A 25,069-nucleotide genomic window follows, 5' to 3' on the forward strand; every position below is an offset into this window, starting at 1 on the left:
TTTTCCTGATTTTGATAATGCATCCTGTTTCCCTGATAGTGTCCTCTCCCTCGCTGAGAGTTACCTTCTTGACCTCTTCCTCTCATCATGTTAATTTGCGGTTCATTCCTACCACCTTTTACTATTCCATTCTGATTTCTGAAACCTCGAAAATCTCTAGTTTCACGCCACCTATCTTCATTCTCGATTTTTTCTAAAAATTCATCGAATGTTCGATGAGTGCCTCCTACATAACGCTTTGAATCGTCAGGTAGCTTTTTCCACAACTCCCACACTATCTCCGATTCTGATCTACGATCTTTAAGATACTCCAAACGCTTGAACCATCCTTCACAGTATTCTTTCATGAGCCCACGCCCATGTTCTGGCATTCTGGCGACAACGAATTCTCTCCACAACCTATCTCTCTGTTGTGTGCTCCAGAATTCCTCAAGGAACTTTTCTTTGAAGTCTGTAAACTTCAAATTGTCGATATCCAAATTCAATCCCCAACGTTTAGCATGACCTGCTAAAGCGTCTATTACTAAATTAATTTTTTCTTTATCCGACATGTCTGTTGGTAAGACACGTTCACAATTTTTTATAAAATCCATTGGATGCCATCCACCTTGTTTCTTTTGAGGGTCGTATTTTTCCTCCCTACTCAGTATTTCCGATTTTTGCATTACCAATGGGATACCACTACAGTTAAGAAACGTCTGATTCTGAACTTGCTGACTTAATAATTTTATCTCATTACACAGTGTATTTTCCTGCTCCTGCACACATGCATCAAAACTCAACATGGTATTGCGCAGTGTTTCAATATCAGCTGCCGTTTCTTTAACAATCTCTTTCTTTAGAACTGGTACTATCACCTGTAATTTACTTTCAATTATCGGTTCTAATTTTTCACTAACCAAAGGTTCCACTGATTTCTCTATTCTGTGAATTTCGGTATCAAATCTTTTCTCTATTTCTGTGACTTTTCTCTGAACATTTGTTATTTCAGCCCTAATGCTATTTACTGATTTGTTTACCTCTGTGATACGTTGGCTTTGCGTATTCAAAATATCTAAATTGGCTTTTATTTTACCAGATAGGTTTTCATCCAATTGGGATATATGACTAGCCATTTCTGCTTTCAAACTAGCATTCCCTTCTTGAATTTGCGCCATCATCCTATTTAACAAACTTGTTAATTCCATATCCTCTCCCTTGTGACTTGCATCCACAGATACATTGGGTTCACTTTTCACTACCTTTGGTTTCACTTCCCGTTCCTCCTGTCTTATGAGTGTGGATTCATCTATAAGATTTTCCAGCCCTACAACAGTATCTATGGTCCCTAATTCTGGGTCTGACCTTGTAATGTTTTCGTCTTGCTTGTTACTATTCGACTCCATCTTATGCTGCTGTATTTCGTGCCTAATGGAAATGTTTATTAAACCAAGTATTACTTGTTTAACTCCTACTATTGGACTTTCTTTTGCTGCTTTGCAGGTTGTCGCCTTGAACTTACCAATTGTGGTATATTTGTCTACAACAGAATTTTAAATTTTAAATTTTCTTGAAACTACAAGTCTATATAAAACACTTTTATTGCAGCCATTATTCTACAAACTTGGTTAGTCCTGTCACAGTCGCCACATGCGACCGAACCGCTGAATCTTTCCATCAGTAAATGGGGTATGTTCTCCACTGACTCGGTTGTTTTAACCCCCTCCACTGACGGAATGACCCACTTCCCAATTCCGTATGTATAAAACCAATACGGACTTGTAGCTGTCACGCCTTTGCGCTTACTGCTACGTATTTTAACTGTAACTAGCTCAGTCCCAATGGTAAGAGGCAGTAGTGAGTTCACGTAGTTAATATTTGAATCCAGCACAGCTGCCACAAGCTCAGCTCACTTTTACTCCACTCCTACCCTCGCCATTGCACCACATTAACTAGGTGCTACGTGGACCTTGCTAAATTCACTTGCGTATACATTTTTGACCGTTACTCGCCAGTATTTACCTAATGATTAGTACACTCCTAACCGGACTATTTCCCTAAGAGCTGTGATGATTGAACGGGTTCGATCCACGGCCTACAGTGCCCTACAGTTCACATGGTAACACTGCCTACCTGACCCACTTAACTTGGTAGTGAGCTTATGTATCCAATCACCACTGCTAGCAGCAGTGGATAATCCTATCAGCACGACGAGAGCAGCAGACTTACCGAATCCTCCTGAAAATACTTATAACTACGGTCGCCAGCTCTGAAGGAGCAAAAGAATAAATCAATTTTTGGGCTCGTTTCAAAGTGAAATGGCTTGAGTTGAATTTAAACTTAATTCTGAATATTACTATTTCTGATCATTCTAGATGATTCTACAAAGCAAATACTCTATCAATTTCTGTGAGTTGGCTTGGTAATTACTACCAAGACAGTTTATGCAACTTCGGTTAACAAAATTCTATCCTTCAACTTATTTAATGATTTTGGATATTACTCTTTGGACCATTGATACAGAATTAGTTAAGTGACTTTACTTGAAAGGTTGCTCAGAAAAATTTAAGTAACTGTAAATAGGCGACTCATTCTGGTGTGACCATTGCTCTTTTCAACATTCTGATACACTAAAGTATTCTACAACCAAAAGAATTGTAAATGAAAGAGGCGATGGTGGCCTCAGTCTGATTTCACTATACTATGTTTCAGGTTACTACATTTTACAATGAACAACATGCGTCGTAATTTTACTCATTACTATATTCTGTCCTCTGCACTTGCATAAAAGAAAACTGGTATTCTCCTTTTACATGTATACAAAGTTCGACTTAACAATTGCAAGCAGTCTTGCCTTGGGTAGACGTGTCGGTGCTGGTGGTGAGATGCATGTGGCTAACGCAGCTCTTCACGCCTCATGCCCTTAATGGCGGCTGGAACTACGAGCTGTAGCACTCGTATAAGCTACTGCACGTCCGCCATAAAATCTGGGCACAGGAACTCTTACAATCAGCCCCAGTGGCATAAAGGCGGCTTCAACAACCATTCGTCGCGTTTTACTCCAAAAACGGCGACGATATTCGCCTCTTCGCTGTTGCACAATCACTTTTGCGTGAGCACAGTTACGCACGTCCGATCACGTCAACACTCCCCAGGCCATTCCTTGTTCAGTCCCTGTGTCTCCAGCTACCCCTAGCTACGCTCGTATCACCAAGAGTGGGGGCGTTCCCCTACCACCTTTTTACCGAAATCATTTAGTATTTAAGAATATTTATATTTACTACCCTGGAGTCCATACCAGTCATAATAATTTACTACTAGCGCTTTACAACATTAAATTATACAGTAATAACTTATAATTACCAAGAAAAAGAATACATTTGACTCTGAGAGCTTAGCGCATTGTCTGACAGGCAGCGCTAATTCCCAGTTTCGCCAATAGATGGCATCAGGGTGCACTCCCTGGCAGTCTCACACAAGCGCGCCCGTTTCCGACGCGCGGGCTCCAAATTACTGTCAGCCCACCATCATTTCAGTTCCGTTACAAGTCCTTCAGAATCGAAAAACACTGTAGCCATAACTTTTCCAGCAGAAGGTGTGGTCTTGAAGTTTTTTTTATTGGGTGAATTTGCATGATGCCACTCCATTGATTGCCTCTTCGTCTCTGGTGAAAAATGATGGAGCCACGTTTCATCATCTGTCACAATTCTTGCAAGAAATTCATCCCAGCCAATCTCGTACTGTTCCAAAAGTTGGCTGCATACCGTTTTTTCGTTCCTTTGTGAGCCACTGTCAACATTCTGGGAACCCACCTGGAACAAATCTTTTTTAACGCCAACACTTTCAGTATTCTGCAAACACTTCCTTCCCCTATCCCAACGTAGCGTGACAATTCGTTCACTGTGATGCGTCTGTCAGCAGTCACCAATTCGTTAATGTCAAGTGTAGCAGCCATATTGAAGACATGCTGTGACGGCGCCACTCACGGGAACAGGTTGAACTAAGTTTGAAAACAAGTGGGAAGGATGTATGTATACACTGTAAAACTTTCACACATGCAGAATGAAAACTGTATTTTTACAAAAACAGTGTGCATTTCTTTTGGAGTGACCCTCGTATGTTAGCTAGGCAAATGTATTCCCGAAATTTCATTACTCTGCTTTAATTGTTTATTGGCGTTGAGACTTTCTTTCTGCCAGTTTAATTTTGGTTAAGTCCTCGAGCGTTTCTTTTACTTCAGTTTTCCTGTTTGCCATGGGATAATTTTTCTTATCTTCTCTGTTATGTATTATAGGCATCCGCTTTCTTATTTCAATCTCTACAGTTCTTGAACTTCCCGAAGACATGTGTGACATTTAAATACGAGGGCGTGCTGAAAAGCAACGCCCACAAAATTTTTTTTCGGTTTTCAATATTGACTGAAAATTTACATCTCATGCTTATTACTCCGCCGACTCGCTGAAGCTAGATACAACCATCTGCCTAATTGTAGCAAGTGACATGGCGGTCTGTAATGTAACTATGAAGGAAAATGAGAAACAGCGTGCTGTAATCGAGTTCCTAACCGCAGAAACATACCTCCAATTGAAATTCATAGTAGAATGGAAGCCGTGTAGGGTGATGATTGTAAAGACATTAGTAATGTGAGACTATGTGTTGTTCGTGATCAAAGTGAAGGAATCGGTGACGCTATCGTCAACGTGTGTGAGAGAGCTCTGAATGGACGACGCCTATGACAACCGAAAAGACTCGTCGGAACTGGGTTGCTGGACTTATCAGAGAAAATCGCCGAATAACACAGGCAAAGCTCTCATGTGAGTGTGTCAAAACACAGGAACATGTACAGGCCATTATTGCAGTAAAGCGGTACAGAAACCTGTGCACTGTGGCTGGCTCAGATCCTCACTCCTGAAATGAAACAGAGGAGATCTGTCCACAGATTTGAGCAGTTTTGCTTAAACCTCGAACTTCAGTTCCTGGTTTGCGCAGATCTCACATCTGCGCAAATCCATATGCTACAATGTGTTTGCGCTGATGTGATACGAGGGCAGCTAACAACGCACCACACGAATGACAAATACACCACCTCAAGTAAAAAATCACTACTGAGAACTGATATATAATTATCTGAATCTACAAATGCAGTCAGTGAAATATTATGGCAAATTTCAAGCGGAACTGAAAACAACTTCGCCTATCCACGACTTCAATGGGCAGCCGAAACTGAGTCAACACATTTTCTTAAAATATGTAAAATTAATAAGTGTTTTTTTCAGTTTAGTATGAAATATAGTTTTTAAGTATTGTAAATATTTTATTTGTGTTATAATTAGTAACGGAAAAGTTTGAAAATTGTTCTCAAGCGTAGTATCAAATGTCAGATGAAAAATATACAAATTTTGAAAGATTTTCTAACACCGAATGCCGACTGGAAATATCTGGGATGACAAGGAGAACATAGACACTGCCAGAGAAAAATGGAACACCTGCAAGAAGTCGGTTCAGTGGCATCAGGATACAACATGTGGATAGTGACGTGTTGTAATGTTAGCGATTTATTTGTCACGGTCATCGGCAAACGGACGATCTCTGGAGACCAGTCTGTGCGCCGTTTTAGCTCTGCAGACAATAACTATACTGAGATTAGAGGAGAGCAACGTGTACAACACTCATTCTAAGGTAGAACCGCACCCCGACGACGAGTACGAACTCTTGTTGAACAACGTCAACCATTTGAACAGAGTCGCATTGTTGGTCTGCAGAAAGCTGGCTGGACATGTCGACGGGCTGCGGCACATGTTGGACATAATGTATCGGTGGCGTGACGCTGATGTCAACAGTAGTCTATGGAACATTCCCGCACCCACAGACCAGGTTCTGGACGGCGGACAGTAACTGTGCTGAGATTAGACATCGACTCACTGTGAGGGCAGCAGTGACCGACGGAACATCTTCAAGGGCAGAAATCCGGGAACATGATGCACATGGCGTGCCATAAAGGACCATTTGGAACTGTCTCTTGCAGCAAGACTAAGATAATGGTGTCTCTAACCGGGCAACCACAGACGCCACGACATCGCCAAGCATGGTTAGTCTGTTGTTGCGAAAGAGTCGACTGGTCAGTGCAAAGCCACTCTGTTGTCTTCATGATGAGAATAGGTTTTGTCTGCACGTAAGTGATGGACGTACATGGCTAGATCTGGAGAGCTATCTTCCAGAATGCATTCGTCCAGGGTAAACAGGTCCCACCCGGTTTCATGCTATGGACGTTGGTCAGTTATAACTCTCAGTCACATTAGGTGTTTCACCCAGTGCCTGCTACACTGAAAAGACTGTAAATCCCACACTACTGCTAATACTTCAATAGTCAGGTGTAGTGATTTTTCGGCAGCGCAATGGACACCTCTTTGGGCTGCTACGACGCAACATGCCCTTCGAGATGTACTACTGCTCTAGTCAGAAAGATCACCGAATCTCTCGCCAAGTGAACATGTATTGGATATGGTGAAGCGAGAATTTACTCTTCTTCAGAGCCTGCGAGAACCATTGCCGAATTGCAACAAAAGGAGCAAGATACCTTCGGACAATCTGTCACTTAATACGTACCGGGACCCTCGCGATAGTTTTCATGGAGAATTGCCGGCTGAAGTTTCCAGGGGCCGTGGAGGGGGGGGGGGGGGGGAGAGGATCACAATGTGTATTAATGTGACTCTTTGGACACCATTTAACGTAGGTTTCATTTGCTCTGAATTTGTTACCATATAGTCACACAGTAATGAACTACCCGTCATAAAATGGCCTTTTCCTTGAGGGTGTTGCATTTTTTCCTGCAGTGTAAAATAACCTGCAAGCTAATAGCGAGTGATCCGCCAGTGGCGGTCCGCGTATTTCCTAAAATATCGACATCCTTCCTCCAAACGACACTTAGCTAGTCATGGTCGGGTTTCGTACCTTTCCTAGACAGTGGTAACGAGTCTCATCTCAAATTAATGGAGAGCTATGTTAATTCAGATGGTCTCTGTGACGACACTAGTTTATCTTCATGCTCCGAGAAAACAATTCATAACATGTACTGATGTATCCAATTGTTTTTTCGGGAATGTTGTCGACAACAATGCGGGAGTACAATTCGTTGGCTGTAGAGCGCGCAAAATATAAACGCATTTCAGTGTAATTCTCTTCCTACGTATAAATTGCGCGTTCAGAGTGTATAAAATGTCGTGAAATGTTTTGAATAACTTGTGGGAAGATGTTCTAATTATTAACATAATGTTTGAAACCATTATTATTTACAATAATTATATTCAAAAGATTTACTCTTTTTAAATCCTCAAACTAAGTTAACAGTTGCAGACGTCAGAGATCTTTTAAAACTAAACTACTGGACTTGTATAATAATAATAATAACGTATTAATTTCATTCTGAGTCATGCGTTTTTTACTTGCAGATGCAGAAAAATTATACTAAAGAAGATTTGGAGAGGGCAGTTAGCGCTGTAAAGGAGAGAAGGCTATCGATAAGACAGGTTGAGAGGACATAGGAAGTCCCATTCAATACTATTCGGAAGAGAGTGAATGGAGCTGTTCGATTAGGATGGAAGAGACCTGGACCAAAATCTCTCCTCAGGGAAGAAGTTGAGCAACAAATTTACGAAATTATTTTAGGGTTGGAAAAGTTGTGGCGTAGTTTGTTCAAAATTTCAGGAGAAGCAGATGCTAAGGGAGCGGTCAACATTTTCAAAAATGACTTGCCCTCCAAACGATGGTACAATTTAACACTTCGGTAATCAGAAAATCTTTCCGCCATCCGCTCCTGCACGGAAACAGAAAATACTAATGAGGAGATCTTAGAAAAGCTGATGGGTATAATTCAGGAACTCCGTGTTACAGGTTGCGACATCTTCAACGTTTACGAAACTGGGTTAACGATGGTCAATAAAAGTGGAAAAACTTGCTCCAAAAGGTTGCAGAACAGTGGTTATAAGACAAAGTGGCGGAAGAAGTGAAAACATAACGCTTATGGTCGTTATGTATGCTACAGGAACTGTAGTTCTACCACAGTAGTCATTTACGTAGGATGCAGGTTAATCGAAGACCTCTTGAACGGAGCTCCGGAAGATATAATTTTTGCCACTTCGCCAAATGGATATATAGATTCCAAAAATTTTACAGATCGTTCGCGAAATTCACTGTGAAAGTACCTCTCAAACAACCAATATTTCTGCTTCTAGATGGTCATGCTTCGAGTCTATCCTGAGAAACTCTGCTTCTGGATAGATAAAACAACATTCATTTCCTAATGTTTCCTCCTCACACTACTCACATATTCCAGCAACTGAATGTTGGAGTTTTTGGGGCTGTGAAGAAATGCTTCTCGGAAGAACGCACTAATCAAATGAGGAGAGACAAGAAGATGTACATTAGCAGATAAGGCTTCCGCAAGGTGCTAACTCCAGCGTGGCAAAAAGCAGTTACTCTTGGAAACATAAAGAGTGGATTTAGAGGCAGTGGTATCTGGCCATTGGTGCCTTATGTTCAGGAGTCGTGCGTTGGTGGAAGATAATCGCAGTACATCTGCAAGTACTGTCCGAGAAGACATCCACAACCCGGATGTTCATCCAACTAAAGAGGAAAAACGGCTGTGTCGCCAGTGGTTCAGGTATTGAGAGAAATGACGACACCAGAGGAGGACTTGACAAGGCCCTCTAGAAGAGTCACCAATACAAGATATGTGGCGTCACTTGAGTTCCTAAAGGATTTTGAAGAAAAGGAAAAAGAATAAGAAAATAGAAGGAATATCTCGAAGAGGAGACATGAAACGTCATCTGAAAGTTCAGAGAGCGACGAAGACGATCACACTGCCTGTGAAATATGTGGTGGGACATACAGAGATGACTGCAATGGGGGAAGCTGGATCCTGTGCAATAAGTGCAAAGTGTGGTCTCACCAAACATGTCAGCATTTAGCAAACAATGTTTGATCAAAATACTTCACATGTGAAAACTGCAAAAAGGTGTACGTCTAACTTACAAAAGGCAACTTCATAAGATTGAGCACTATTGCATCTATAATATTGTTTGCACATTGTAATTTGCTTTTCTGCATCCTTTGTCTATCGAGTTTCATTTTCATTCATATCCGTAGTTTTTATCCTCAATTAGTGCCGAGCACCAGCTATGGATCACACCGGACAGTTTCTCCAGAGAATATTTTAGCCATATACGCCATACACTGACTTACGTCTTATGACATTTTTTACTAGCCTAAAGAAAGGGAACCATTTTCAATAACAGGTCTAACTATGGACTATTGCCAACGACCTTGCCGCAGTGATGACACTGGTTCCCGTCAGATCACCGAAGTTAAGCGCCGTCGGTCTGGGCTAGCACTTGGATGGGTGACCATCCGATCTGCCGAGCGCTGCTGGCAAGCGGGGTGCACTCAGCCCTTGTGAGGCAAACTAAGGAGCTACTTTGACTGAGAAGTCGCGGCTGCGGTCACGAAAGCTGACAACGGCTGGGAGAGCGGTGTGCTGACCACGTGCCCCTCCGTATCCACATCCACTGACGCCCCTGGGCTGAGAGGACGACACGGCAGCCGGTCGGTACCGTTGGGCCTTCCAAGGCCTGTTCTGACAGAGTTATGTTTAGTTTAGGTTAATTATGGACCAATGCAAAGTTTTTTTAAGAAAAACCTGTACTCAGCCCCCGTCAATATAAATTTATATTTTCCTTGCTTACGGTAGATCAACTAATTAATACGTTGTACACAAAGCTTATTATTCCCCTTTACTTCCATTCGAGAAATATGAGTTGATACTTAGGTAGATCCAGAACTAGTTACTTTACCCTACTGCATGACAGGAAGTCCACAAAACCGTAGGCGTTGGCTGGGGATGCTTACACTTTTCAGGCGAATTAAGACATTGCCGCCACAATGATCGAATTTTGTAAACATGTTGCTACTCCTGCAAGCATTTGTTACACTTTTGGCTTTTTTACAGATTTTTTGTGAAGCGGCACACCACCAAGTGCTCTTGCAAAACATTCTCCGTGAAACGGTATCCTTTGAAAGTCCATTCCTAGACCGACAAACGGCGGGCGAGCAATAGATCAAAACTGCACAAACAGGTCGTTGAAAATGGAGCGGAAATTAAGTAGCGTGGCGGAGTCTGGTGTTGGGTGTTTCATTTCATGAATAACTGCTGCAACAAGCGTGTTTGGAAGGGAAAGTCTCTATGACATGCTTTCACCAGACCTTGTTGTTTCTGTCGTAATTGTTACTATAGCTGCTGATCGGAAGGAGAGGCACAAACCCAAAAAATGTTGGTGCTTGTAAGTACATTTCCTACTGTATTTGTGCTAAAAAGAACGACGTTAATTATCTTTACTAATAAATGCTAAATAGGAATACATTTTTGCTAAAACTAAAAAGTGGTAGTTATGTACGAATGAAATTTTCTCAACAAACCGCATCACTTGGAAGTGACGGGGCTTGTTGAGAAGATTCTATTGCTTCAGCTGGTTTTAACTCCTTTTACTAGGTTTGCCATGTTCATAGTTATGGCAAAGTACCTTATACGCCAAGTTAAATAAACTGATTCATCAGTGGCTAGAGCAATCCATCTTGATCATCTCTTGTATAATGGACAAAGTACTGCTGTCTTACAGCTGTCGGGTAGCGCCTCAGTCTTCCAGATGACCTGAATGTGTGTGCACAGCTCGGTCTGTAGCACACGTCTTCTATATTTCAACACTTCGGCGTGAACCATGTCAACTCATGGCGCTTTATTGCTCTTCAACTTCCATATGGCTTTCACTATGTTCTCCACCGTGACCCGGCCGAAGTGGCCGAGCGGTTCTAGGCGCTACAGTCTGGAACCGCACGACCGCTACGGTCGCAGGTTCGAGTCCTGCCTCGGGCATGGATGTGTGTGATGCCCTTAGGTTAGTTAGGCTTAAGTATTTCTAAGTTCTAGGGGACTGATGACCTCAGATGTTAAGTCCCATAGTGCTCAGAGCCATTTGAACCATTTTTTTGAACCTCCACCGTTATATCAATTTGTGTAATTTGTTTCTTTTTGGTTTTCACTGAAACATAGCTCTCGTTTAGGGCAGTAAAGTTGCTCACTGCAATATTCTCTCCATCGCTCTAAGACTGATTCAGCATCCACGATCATTTTCCATTTTTGTCACTGATGTACTGACTTCTTGCTTTGAACCATTTTCCTGCCGTTTTTACATGTTCAAAGAATCTCCTACTGTCCAGATTTCGGCTATTCACTTCTAAAGAATCGAGAATTTCTCTTAGGTATATTCTCTCTTCATTTTTCAGTACTCTTGTGGTCGTTCTGCGTCAGTGTTTCATTATGTGTATCCTATAGCCATAACCCACGTGCTTTCTTCCTTCTCTTAACTAAATCTTCACATTCCTCATTAAACCATCTACTTTATTGCTGTTTCTTCTTTCTGCACAGTGCGTTATTTACGCGTATGCCTTCACAGCGTGACATTCCTTCTCCACGTATTCTTCATTTTCTGAATTTTTTGGTACATCGAATTGGTTATTTATTTTTAACGCAAAATCTTTGCGTTTTTCCTCACTTTTTCGTTTTGGCACGTCAGTCCCTGGGTTTCCATTTTCTGTTTTCGCACCCAACCTGAACTTTTCCGAATCATGAAATGGTCAGTCCCACCATGACGTGCTGGACCATATATCACTATTTTCCTCTGCTGCATGTCTGTCATTAATTGATCTGTCTGACTGGCGGTTTTTCCATCCGTTCAGCACCATGTTTCTAGATGAATTTCCTGTTGGGAATGTTGTAGAGCTGATAACCATGTTCATTTTAGCGGCAAATATTACCATCCTGAAACCGTTATCATTGGTTTCTCCGTGCAAGCTGTACTTTCCTGCGGTCCGAGAACAGATATTTTCATTGTCTACTTTGCCGTTAAAATCACCTATAAGAACGTATGTGTCTCCTTCAAGGATTTATTCGTAAACACGATCTATCCCTTCATATATTTTTTCGTCATGTGCCTTCAGTAGGGGCATTAACGTTTGTGAAGTTTGCGTCATAGCTTTTCTGATTAACTGTAGGACAAACGCTTGCTCACAGTTTTTAACTGCTTCACTAGATTTACCATGTACTTACTTATGCAAAATCCATCACAATTTGTATTTTAGATCCTCCTCCATAAAAATTGTAGTGTTCCTGCTTCGCATATCTGTTTGCCTACACATCTGATTTTCTGTAATGCCGCTACGTCTATCTTACAATGCATTCTCTTGTGCTACTACCCATGAGGACCCTGTACGGTTGGGGCTTTGGACATACCAAGTAGATATTCTTCTTCTTTGCTACGTTTGTATTCCATTAATCTATCTGGTATCCGAGACTGATTAACTTGATTAAACTTTTCTGGTTTAGGGTTTTAGGTCAACGGCAAGCCCCAAACCTGGAGGGCAAGGGGAGCTTCTGTTGGTGTTGTCATAACCTAGCCGAAAGAATCAGTTTAAAGGTGCCAGTCGCTCGCCCTCAACCTTCCTAGCAAGGGACAGAATTCACTGCCTTGACACTCACATATCAAGTCTGCCTAAAACTTTACTAGAGTGTTACTTTTCAGTGGATATATCTGTTCGACTTCAGTATACCCCTCAACACTAATCATCGAGTCATTTATCCTAATGCTTCCTCGAACGTGTTTCGGACTAGCTCTAGCCCTGCCCTGCCCCATCGATAGAGAAGCCGTTAGCCTTTGTCTATCGGCGTTGCCCGCCGCCTACGCCGCTGAAGTATGCGGTGGAAGGGAAATCAGGAGGTGATAAGGAATAGGAAGGGAGAGGAAAGTAAAGGAAGATGGATCGTTGTGAGGCACACTTTGTCTGGCTCTGCTGAGACCTGTCTAGCTAGCTCAGACCTGCCAGTAGCTACGTTACCGATCTCAGCTTCTCCAGAACACTCAAACTCTGCTGCACTCATAGTCGGTGCTACGATAAGGCAGTGCCTCCAGGAAGAGAGAATATTTTATACATCTAAAAACAAAGTCTTGAAACAACAATTAATGGAATAATCGATTACTGTGATACAACTACCCAACGGCCTTGCCACAGTGGTAACAACGGTTCCCGTCAGATCACCGAAATTAAGCGGTGTCAGGCTGGGCTACCACTTGGATGGTTGATCATCCGGTCTGCCGAGCGCTGTTGGCATGCGTGGTGCACTCAGCCCTTGTGAGGCAAACTGAGGAGATACTTGATTGAGAAGGAGCGGCTCTGGTGTCGTAAACTGACCTACGGCCGGAAGAGCGGTGTGCTGACCACATGCCCCTCCAAATCCTCATCCAGTGACGCCTGTGGGCTGAGGATGACACGGCGGCCGGTCAGTGCCGTTGGGTCTTCCAAGGCCTGTTCGGACGGAGAATGATGCAGTTGATCGATGTGATGCTTAGGTTTGTTTAAATAAGCGGAAAGGCCAGTTAATCGGTTCTTAATCATAACTGCCCATCCCTACCACATCTGTAAACCACTTTAACAATAGTCCCATTAGAAACAAAACAAACAACGGCAGCACTCATTTTTGAGCCTAGAGATGGTTAACTGCACGTTGTCGCCCGGCAAAGAAGATGTATTTGTTCTCATATCGACTGAAGTACAAAAAATGTTCACATGTGTGTGAAATCTCATGGGACTTAACTGATAAGGCCATCAGTCCCTAAGCTTACACACTACTTAACCTAAATTATCCTAAGGGCAAAACACACACACACACCCATGCCCGAGGGATGACTCGAACCTCCGCCGGGACCAGCCGCACAGTCCATGGTTGCAGCACCCAAGACCGCTCGGCTAATCCCGCGCGGCGACTGAAGTACAGCAACGTTGACATCACACAGTTCAACCCACATGGCATTGTCAACGAGGTGCTGCTGGTATTCATCAATCACTTCCCGACCGACTCGTCTCACAATAAATACAGAAAGTAGGTCACCTATACCGTACCGTGGCCAACTCGTGGCCATGGTAGAACTTTTATTACCACGCTCTGCTCCTTGCTGCAACAAGCGACTCACCTCTCCTGGCACTTCCCCAATTATTTTAGCGTGACAGTCTTCTCCAAGTGAGCACAAACGAACCAAAGTCTTGCTACAGGCGAACTGAGCATAGTGAATGAGAATGGAACATAAGAGCTGCTAAACTGAAACAGATGTGTAGGATATATTTCTGTTTTTCTATTACGACTCCAGCTTAACTCACCGGTCGCCATGATTGCTTCCGCCATAGGCAAGTGTGCACCCTCAGAGACTGCGGAAAGTACAATGTAGAGCGGAAACACAGAAGCTGATAAGGGGAGCAGTATCTGGGACAACGACGTGGCACTCAGGCCTACCAGGTACTGTATCCTTCGTCCAAATCTGAAACAGAAAAAGAGATTTGGAGAAAAGAGAGAACAGGGTCGGCATAAAGCAAAAACGAAACAAGCAACAGCTTGCGGCTCCTAGCTGAAGGCGGTGCCGAAGTGAATGATTTGTATGCAGAGGATATCGCTGTTAGTGATTAGTGGAAGTGCCCGAGGGGAATGGAGGAGGGGGAAGGGTATCAAATGATGAATCAGTTCTGTGGAAAAATGTTCTCGAACCCGCTCTGATCATCTTGATAAAAAAATTTCTTATCAATTCATTGACCATGACATTTGATATGATGATACGTACTAATTACAGCACCATGAAACCACGATACCTTATTATTAATTTTTTTTTACTTAAATCATTTGTAATCCTTTTCACTATATGTGTGGAATAATAATTTCATTGGCTGATAAAATAAAATTATTGTTTTCTGATAGTTTTTGTATACCTTTTCAAGGTTCAGAGCTCTGTCTCGTAAATTTATCATTACTGTATCGTCTAGTGTGTTGGTCTCCTACTCATGTAAAATGAGTTTTCTGCGAAGAAGTTTCTAGCAAGAAAGATGATCGTCATTGTTGATAGCTGATGACGGCTTCTTCTGTGACGCAGTGTCTGGTGATCGTCAAACGTTGTATTCAATAAAACTTATCGTTTAATAGGAAATAGTAATATGGTGAATCATCGGTAGGTTGAGATACCTGCAGGTAACCGTTTATTCTCACTGACTACAGCATGCAAAAATACAGAAAGAAAAGTGTCTCTAGCTTAAGACTAAAATTTGAACTCATGTTACCAGTCACCTATTTTCACATTACAGTTTCATTCTCTACCAATGCCGTTTGGTCTGGAATATGTCTTGAGCTAAAGGAACGCAGTTCGAAGGTAGAAATTTAGAACTGCCCACATCAACAACATTAAGATTTTTCTGTACGTAATGGCACACATACGTTATTTCGTTTTGTAAAATTTTAAGCTGTTTATTTTTTAATGTGGAAATGTGTAATCTCTTTCTCAATCACGCATTCAAAGTTACCTTGCTCAACAGTATCTCCTTGCCATAAAGAGGAGACTGACATAAAGGAAATGGGTGTTTCCTTGTAACGAACTGAAATTTCACGTTGCAGGATGCACAAATACCTACTTAACAAGGTTTCTCAAATGAAAAAAATTCTTATCAGTATCCTCCACCACCAATATGAGTAGTCGGTTCGTTACGTGACCTGCCATGCAAACTGGCTCAACCTCACTGGTATGACTAAAGGGCAGATACGGCAATAATAACAGCAGCAACGAATGGTGTATAACAAGTGCAGATATTGTTACAAATAGAAAAGCGAATGAGAAAGTAATCTACTTCTGACAACATACTGATGTAGTTATTCTCAGGTGTTGAATGATGCCAGTCTCAACTCAAATTGTACAAGTTCACAACCCCTGGCCATGAGTTATTAGTACAGCTGGGAGAAAAAATGAGCCGGTTGATGAAGTGATTAAATATATATAAACATACAAACATCTTGTGATATACAGTTTTATCGCTAAGCTTTCGTGTTACGCGGTATCTCAGCTGGTCCGCTTTCTTAAAAATCATAAGAAAAAAGGGTCTTATGAAATGCATTCACAAACTGCGAATACGACTGTACAAGGGCTATACGGTTCACTAATAACATATGAAAGTTTGTACCGGACCGCTTTACGCAGGTGGTCGCATTACCCACCTCGGCCATCCGATCACGCTTCCAGGCCCCACCCGAATTTCCATATTTCCTAGTGTCTACGTCCCATAGTGTTCGCATAAAAACTCGTATGATTCCAGCACAGGGATGAATATTGTTTTGCTCGTCATACTGCCTTGATTTGGTATGAAATACTGTAAGGCATTGTCTACATTTTACTGTGTGTGTACAGTTCGACGCAATATTCCTTCGGACATGCATGTACGAATCGTATTGCAAAATACTGCCCAACTGTATTTCATGCCAGTGCAAGTCAATCTGACTAGGAAAACAAAGTCTCTCCCTGCAAGGGAATCACACCATTTGAATGCGAGCTCTATGGGACGCAGATACTAGGACAAATGAAAGTTTGGATCGGTACTGGAGGTGTGCCAAGCTGGCCGGGGTGGTTAAGGAGACAGTTCGCGCAAAGCGGGAAATCCCGGGTCTAGTCTCAGTCTGGCACAACTTATCATATGTTACTAGTAAATCACATAACCATTGCACAATCGTATTCTCAACTTACCAATGCATTTCATAATTTAAGGCGCCAACCACCGTCGGCAGTGTCCGTTTCTTCTGACATGCATGCCTGTCCGAAGGAACATAGCATAACACTATACGGCAACTGTTAAATACAGACACTCCCTTACTGTAAGAAAAGGCTGTATTTGAAAATGTTTGACAGACATGATCAGATCGCAGCGTGACTACTCCATTGTTAGACAAAGGTCTGGTGACCAAATATTGGACTACAAGTATTTAAGACACGGAAGAGTAAATGTAGCCTTGTGGAAATGTCGTTATCTGACAATAAACTATACCCACTCCTACTCCCCATTCAGCAGGTAATAACTGCCGAAGGTACTGATGATTCTAACATTACGCTAGCAAAGTCGTCTGAAGAATATGACAAGGGGGGTTTAAAATTGTGGAATTATGGCCAATATTTTCTGTGATGAATAAATATTTCCACAGATCTTCAGCAAAACACAAAAATGACTGTCAAATACAACGTGAGTCTTCTAGGGCAGGTGAATCCGAAATTCACGGCGTAAGAATAGGACAGAAAGGAAAAAAAAATCAGTCAACGTATTTTGACAGTGAGAAAGCAGAAACATTAGAATTCCGTATTCTTGGCAACTTCCACTCTACCCACGGGACGTGACTTTCGCCTACTCCCATATTTCTACAACCATGTAGTGGAAATCGTTTTGAATAAAGTGAAGAGAGTCTAGCAATTGTTGATGGGTACTCTGTTTTTCCTCAAAACTGGCACTGCAGGTACGGTACCTACTCAGGAAATATGTTACACACATTACACTCATTTAAAATAACTCCAAATGATATCATTTTCGACCCGAAAATAACTATCGACGAATCACTGAGAAATTTTCAGTGCTTCCTAAAAGACACTGAATTGATATGAGCAACCAAGAATTTCATATTGCTTAGAGTCCTGCGTTTATATTGTTATATAAATGTGAGAATTAGTTAGGGTACTATGAAATAAAGATATGAAAACATGATACTGACTGCGCTGTTCTAGTTGTCCGCTATATATCTAAATTAATAACGGGATACCTGAGCTTGAAGGACATCAGACGGAAACCGCGACGAGTAACACCTGGTAGGAATCATTCTGCCCTTCATTTATTTTCTTTGGAGGGTTTGTCATTTGTCTGTCATCAATAGAGCAATAGCTAAAACAAAACTAAGTAACTGACTGCAGGTTACTTGAAAAACATTTCGGACTTATATATAAGGTCATTGATGGCTCAAATTGGGTCAAATGGCTCTGAGCACTATGGGACTTAACATCTGAGGTCATCAGTCCCCCAGAACTTAGAAGTACTTACACCTAACTAACCTAAGGACATCACACACATCCATGCCGAGGCAGTTTCGAACCTGCGACCTCAGCAGTCACGCCGTACTGGACTAAGCGCCTAGAACCGCTCGGCCACCTCGGCCGGCTAAGGTCATTGATGAATTACTGGCTGCAGTGACTTTAGTGATGGTAAAATCTTCAGGATTCTTGGACCGTGTCGTACTACTTCCATATAATCGACGATTCGACCCTTCCTTTGGGGTCTTCTTTAGGATGTTGTGGTATCCGTGGTCGTCTGAACACTGTCAAAGACCAGCGTCGCGTCCTGTTATAGAGCGGGGCTTCCCCGTATTTAAGCTTGAGCATTGGGATTACTGGGTGAAATTGTAGTGGCTACCATTGGTAGGCCTTCTTCTTTGCACAGTAAGTGAAGTTTCCCACGCTAATGCGAAAGAATTGGATTTATTTGCTGAAATTCTTATGGCTAGCATTGTTGGGCCACTGTCATATTTTAGGGAAGGATCTTTCCAGCAATTATGCTTTAGAAGGGTTACTGCTAAGAATTTTTTCTTTTGCTATTGGTGAATCACCCTCAGCGGACAGAAGCGAAACGCGAAGGGTAAACGAGGCAGAATGTTAATTGTTAATCAACAATATTATTGTCCACGGAGGTGGCTTCCTGGACGATGATTACATTCCTCACATACAACGACCACGTATTCACTTCCTTGATCTCGGGGAATCACAAAGCCAAAGACTATAGCCTTCCTCTCTATTGAGGTTACATTGTCCTTAGAATCTTGAATTGCTTCTCTGAATTTTCGTTTATAAATGTTTATTTAGCCACGTTATTGAAATCCATGTGAAGGGCACAGTTCTCGTGATGTTCCGCCACAGCAGATTTCACACATATTTTCCGCCTCGTGTGATTTTCGTTTCCCTTAATACGTTCTTCAGTCCTTTCTGTTTCATCTGTATACACTTTGAAGTAGCCACACGCCATTTCGTAGACGCCAGCAGTGTGGAAGTAATCAGTTGCAACCGTTTTGTGTTGTAAATGGTCTTCTACTTCGTTCTTCCTGAAGAAAGGGGTGTGTATATCATTCTTCCATATAATTCTGTTCATGCGGTCAGTGACACATGAAACAAACGGTAGCTAAACTGAATGAGAAGACGGTTCCTCGTCATTCCTATTAGCATAATTAATATTTTGTTCAAAAGCCCTCTCTATGGACAAACTATGTAAGGCCTATCCATGATAGATGACGAATCGTGTCCTTTGACACTAATAGTGAATAAGACCAACTAGCCAACTTACTTTTTAGCAAGTCATTTATAAGGAAAACTAACGCCGGCCGGTGTGGCCGTGCGGTCTCGGCGCTTCAGTCTGGAACCGCGTGATCGCTCCGGTCGCAGGTTCGAATCCTGCCTCGGGCATTGATGTGTGTGATGTCCTTAGGTTACTTTGGTTTAAGTAGTTCTAAGTTCTAGGGGACTGATGACCACAGATGTTAAGTCCCATAGTGCTCAGAGCCATTTGAACCATTTTGGAAAACTAACACCTCTAACAGAAAAAAAATATTTCTAAAATTTTTTTACAAGTTGTACGAATAGTGAAGATATCAGCAAGTATTATTCTTGTAAGCTTCGATGTGAAATCTTTACTTACTAACACTCCAGAATTAGATATAATGGATACCATAAGCTCGAAAGTTGTACCACATGTTTATGAAATGATTAAATTTAGCATTCGATTGAGCTATTTTAAAAATAGAGGAAAATTTTACGAACTATCTGACGGTGTTCCTTTGAGCTCACACTTATCGCCGGTAGCAGTTGACAATTTCATGAAATATTTCGATCAACAGGCATTAAGTAATGCTCCTTTAAAGTCTTCCTGTTTGCTCCACTTCGCAGATGACACGTTCATTATACACCTCACTCCAAAGAAGACCTTGGAGAATTCTTCAGTTTCGTAACTAAGTTTCACTCCTTTATCAACTTTATCTTGTAGGTTGAGAGCGACGTCGGCCACCTGTCACTAGATCTGTTCGTGTACCTAACAATACTCTAGGATACAGAGCAAACAGAAAAGCTACTAACACAAATAATAGGTATTTAGATGCCACTTCCCACCATCACCCAACCCAGAAGCAAGAAGTGCTGAAAAATTTGTCTTCTCGTGCCTCCGATATCAACAACGACAATAGCCTGGGATAGGAGTTGGATTTCTTAAAGAAGGCAGTTCAGGCCAATGGCTATGATGGACTGTCCGTAAACTGGGCTTTGAAATATTACACTACTGGCAATTAAAATTGCTACACCAAGAAGAAATGAAGATGATAAACGAGTATTCATTGGACAAATATATTATACTAGAACTGACGTGTGATTACATTTTCACGCAATTTTGGTGCATAGATCTTGCGAAATCATTACCCAGAACAACCAACTCTGGCCATAATAACGGCCTTGATACGCCTGGGCATTGAGTCAAACAGATCTTGGATGGTGTGTACGTGTACAGCTGCCCATGCAGCTTCAACACGATACCACAGTTCATCAAGAGAAGTGACTGGCGTATTGTGACGAGCCAGTTGCTCGGCCACCATTGACCAGACGTTTTCAGTTGGTGAGAGATCTAGAGAATGTGCTGGCCAGGGCAGCAGTCGTACATTTTCTGTATCCATGAACGGCCCGTACAGGACCTGCAATATGCGGTCGTGCATTATCCTGCTGAAATGTAGGGTTTCGCAGGGATCGAATGAAGGAAAGAGACACGGGTCGTAACAAAACTGAAATATAACGTCCACTATTCAAAGTGCCGTCAATGCGAACAAGAGGTGACCGAGACGTGTAACCAATGGCAACCCATACCATCTCGCCGGGTGATACGCCAGTATGGCGATGCCGAATACACGCTTCCAATGTGCGTTCACCGCGATGTCGCTAAACACGGATGCGACCATCATGATGCTGTAAACAGAACTAGGATTCATCCGAAAAAATGACGTTTTGCCCTTCGTGCACCCACGTTCGTCGATGAGTACACCATCGCAGGCGCTCCTGCCTGTGATGCAGCATCAAGCGTAACCGCAGCCATGGTCTCCAAGTTGATAGTCCATGCTGCTGCAAACGTCGCCGAACTGTTCGTGCAGTTGATTGTTGTCTTGCAAAGGTCCCCATCTGTTGACTCAGGGATCCGTTTCAGCCACGCGGATAAAATGCCTGTCATCTCGACTGCTAGTGATACGAGGCCGTTAGGATCCAGCACAGCGTTCCGTATTACCCTCCTGAACCCACCGATTCCATATTCTGCTAACAGTCATTGGATCTTGACAAACGCGATCAGCAATGTCGCAATACGATAAACCGCAATCGCGATAGGCTACAATCCGACATTTATCAAAGTCGGAAACGTTTTGACACGCATTTCTCCTCCTTACACGAGGCATCACAGCAACGTTTCACCAGGCAACGCCGGTCAATTGCTGTTTGTGTATTAGAAATTGGTTGGAAACTTTCCTCATGACAACCTTGTTGAATACTCTGAAAAGCTAATTATTTGCATATCACAGCATCTTCTTCCTGTCGGTTACATTTCGCGTCTGTAGCACGTCATCTTCGTGGTGTAGCAATTTTAATGGCCAGTAGTGTAATAGGGACCCGTGGTCTAGGGGTAGCGTCTTTGATTCATAATCAAACGCCACTGCTCAAATTTTGATAAGTAATCAGCATTGGCGGACGAAGACTTACGGCATAAGATGTCAGCTTCATTCTGCCAACGGTCTTGTCAAAGAGGGCGGAGGAGCGGATAGAGGTTCAGGGCACTCTTTTGTCTAGGGGTGGGAAATTGCCCCTAAAGGCGGAAGAATCAGCAATGATCAACGACATGAGGATGCAGAAGGCAATGGAAACCACTGCATTAAAGACACGTAACGTGTATCCACAGGACATGTGGCCTGTAATTGAAGAAGTGTCATGATGATCTCTCCATTGGCAAAAGATTCCAGAATAGCCCCCATTCGGATCTCCGGGAGGGGACTGCCAAGGGGGAGGTAACCATGAGAAAAAGATTGAATAATCAACGAAAGGATAATGTTCTACGAGTCGGGGCGTGGAATGTCAGAAGCTTGAACGTGGTAGGGAAACTAGAAAATCTGAAAAGGGAAATGCAAAAAGGCTCAATCTAGATATAGTAGGGGTCAGTGAAGTGAAGTGGAAGGAAGACAAGGATTTTTGGTCAGATGAGTATCGGGTAATATCAACAGCAGCAGAAAATGGTATAACAGATGTAGGATTCGTTATGAATAGGAAGGTAGGGCAGAGGGTGTGTTACTGTGAACAGTTCAGTGACCGGGTTGTTCTAATCAGAATCGACAGCAGACCAACACCGACAACGATAGTTCAGGTATACATGCCGACGTCGCAAGCTGAAGAAGAACAGATAGAGAAAGTGTATGAAGATATTGAAAGGGTAATGCAGTTTGTAAAGGGGGACGAAAATCTAATAGTCATGGGCGACTGGAATGCAGTTGTAGGGGAAGGAGTAGAAGAAAAGGTTACAGGAGAATATGGGCTTGGGACAAGAATGAAAGAGGAGAAAGACTAATTGAGTTCTGTAACAAGTTTCAGCTAGTAATAGCGAATACCCTGTTCAAGAATCACAAGAGGAGGAAGTATACTTGGAAAAGGCCGGGAGATACGGGAAGATTTCAATTAGATTACATCATGGTCAGACAGAGATTCCGAAATCAGATACTGGATTGTAAGGCGTACCCAGGAGCAGATATAGACTCAGATCACAATATAGTAGTGATGAAGAGTAGGCTGAAGTTCAAGACATTAGTCAGGAAGAATCAATACGCAAAGAAGTGGGATACGGAAGTACTAAGGAATGACGAGATACGTTTGATGTTCTCTAACGCCATGTATACAGCAGTAAGGAATAGCGCAGTAGGCAGTACAGTTGAAGAGGAATGGACATCTCTAAAAAGGGCCATCACAGAAGTTGGAAAGGAAAATATAGGTACAAAGAAGGTAGCTGCGAAGAAACCATGGATAACAGAAGAAATACTTCAGTTGATTGATGAAAGGAGGAAGTACAAACATGTTCCGGGAAAATCAGGAACACAGAAATACAAGTCGCTGAGGAATGAAATAAATAGGAAGTGCAGGGAAGCTAAGACGAAATGGCTGCAGGAAAAATGTGAAGACATCGAAAAAGATATGATTGTCGGAAGGACAGACTCAGCATACAGGAAAGTCAAAACAACCTCTGGTGACATTAGAAGCAACGGTGGTAACATTAAGAGTACAACGGGAATTCCACTGTTAAATGCAGAGGAGAGAGCAGATAGGTGGAAAGAATACATTGAAAGCCTCTATGAGGGTGAAGATTTGTCTAATGTGATAGAAGAAGAAACATGAGTCGATTTAGAAGAGATAGGGGATCCAGTATTAGAATCGGTATTTAAAAGAGCTTTGGAGGACTTACGGTCAAATAAGGCAGAAGGGATAGATAACATTCCATCAAAATTTCTAAAATCATTGGGGGAAGTGTCAACAAAACGACTATTCACATTAGTGTGTAGAATATATGAGTCTGGCGATATACCATCTGACTTTCGGAAAATCATCATCCACACAATTCCGAAGACGGCAAGAGCTGACAAGTGTTAGAGTTATCGCACAATCAGCTTAACAGCTCATGCATCGAAGCTGCTTACAAGAATAATATACAGAAGAATAATATACACAAGAATGGAAAAAAAAATTGAGAATGCGCTAGGTGACGATCAGTTTGGCTTTAGGAAAAGTAAAGGGACGAGAGAGGCAATTCTGACGTTACGGCTAATAATGGAAGCAAGGCTAAAGAAAAATCAAGAGACTTTCATAGGATTTGTCGACCTGGAAAAAGCGTTCGACAATATAAAATGGTGCAAGCTGTTCGAGATTCTGAAAAAAGTGGGGGTAAGCTATAGGGAGAGACGGGTCATATACAATATGTACAAAAGAGGGAATAATAAGAGTGTACGATCAAGAACGAAGTGCTCGTATTAAGAAGGGTGTAAGACAAGGCTGTAGCCTTTTCCCCGTACTCTTCAATCTGTACATCGGGGAAGCAATGATGGAATTAAAAGAAAGGTTCAGGAGTGGAATTAAAATACAAGGTGAAAGGATATCAATGATACGATTCGCTGATGACATTGTTATCCTGAGTGAAAGCGAAGAAGAATTAAATGATCTGCTGAACGGAATGAACAGTCTAATGAGTACACAGTATGGTTTGAGAGTAAATCGGAGAAAGACGAAGGTAATGAGAAGTAGTAGAAATGAGAACAGCGAGAAACTTAACATCAGGATTGATGGTCACGATGTCAATGAAGTTAAGGAATTCTGCTACCTAGGCAGTAAAATAACCAATGACGGACGGAGCAAGGAGGACATCAAAAGCAGACTCGCTATGGCGAAAAAGGCATTTCTGGCCAAGAGAAGTCTACTAATATCAAATACCGGCCGTAATTTGAGGAAGAAATTTCTGAGGATGTACGTCTGGAGTACAGCATTGTATAGTAGTGAAACATGGACTGTGGAAAAACCGGAACAGAAGAGAATCGAAGCATTTGTGATGTGGTACTATAGACGAATGTTGAAAATTAGGTGGACTGATAAGGTAAGGAATGAGGAGGTTCTACGCAGAATCGGAGAGGAAAGGAATATGTGGAAAAACTGTTAAGGAGAAGGGACAGGATGATAGGACATCTGCTAAGACATGAGGGAATGACTTCCATGGTACTAGAGGGAGCTGTAGAGGGCAAAAACTGTAGAGGAAGACAGAGATTGGAATACGTCAAGCAAATAATTGAGGACGTAGGTTGCAAGTGCTACTCTGAGATGAAGAGGTTAGCACAGGAAAGGAATTCGTGGCGGGCCGTATCAAACCAGTCCGTAGACTGATGACCAAAAAAAAAAAAAGTGTAATAGGCTGCCGGAAAACAATTTAGTACCCTTGGAAAGACGACATAGATTTCGATCCGATGGTGGCCTATGCCATCTTGACGTAGTAGATGTACTGATAATGATTCCCACGTCATCCGACAACAGATAGTGTAGAGGCATACCCACAAGAG

General features: G+C 42.2%; 1 protein-coding gene across 2 annotated transcripts in view; it reads right to left on the bottom strand.

The window, feature by feature from the left end:
* Window positions 1–25,069, bottom strand: part of LOC126176819 (solute carrier family 22 member 7-like) — a 147,420-nt gene that overhangs the window by 86,204 nt on the left and 36,147 nt on the right. For both annotated transcript variants that reach the window (XM_049924002.1, XM_049924001.1), the window contains exon 4: window positions 14,239–14,396. In XM_049924002.1, coding sequence (XP_049779959.1) covers window positions 14,239–14,396 — 158 coding nt within the window. The remainder of the gene's footprint in view (window positions 1–14,238; window positions 14,397–25,069) is intronic.

The sequence above is a fragment of the Schistocerca cancellata genome, chromosome 3 (assembly GCF_023864275.1).
Source record: "Schistocerca cancellata isolate TAMUIC-IGC-003103 chromosome 3, iqSchCanc2.1, whole genome shotgun sequence".
NCBI classification, from domain to species: Eukaryota; Metazoa; Arthropoda; class Insecta; order Orthoptera; family Acrididae; genus Schistocerca; species Schistocerca cancellata.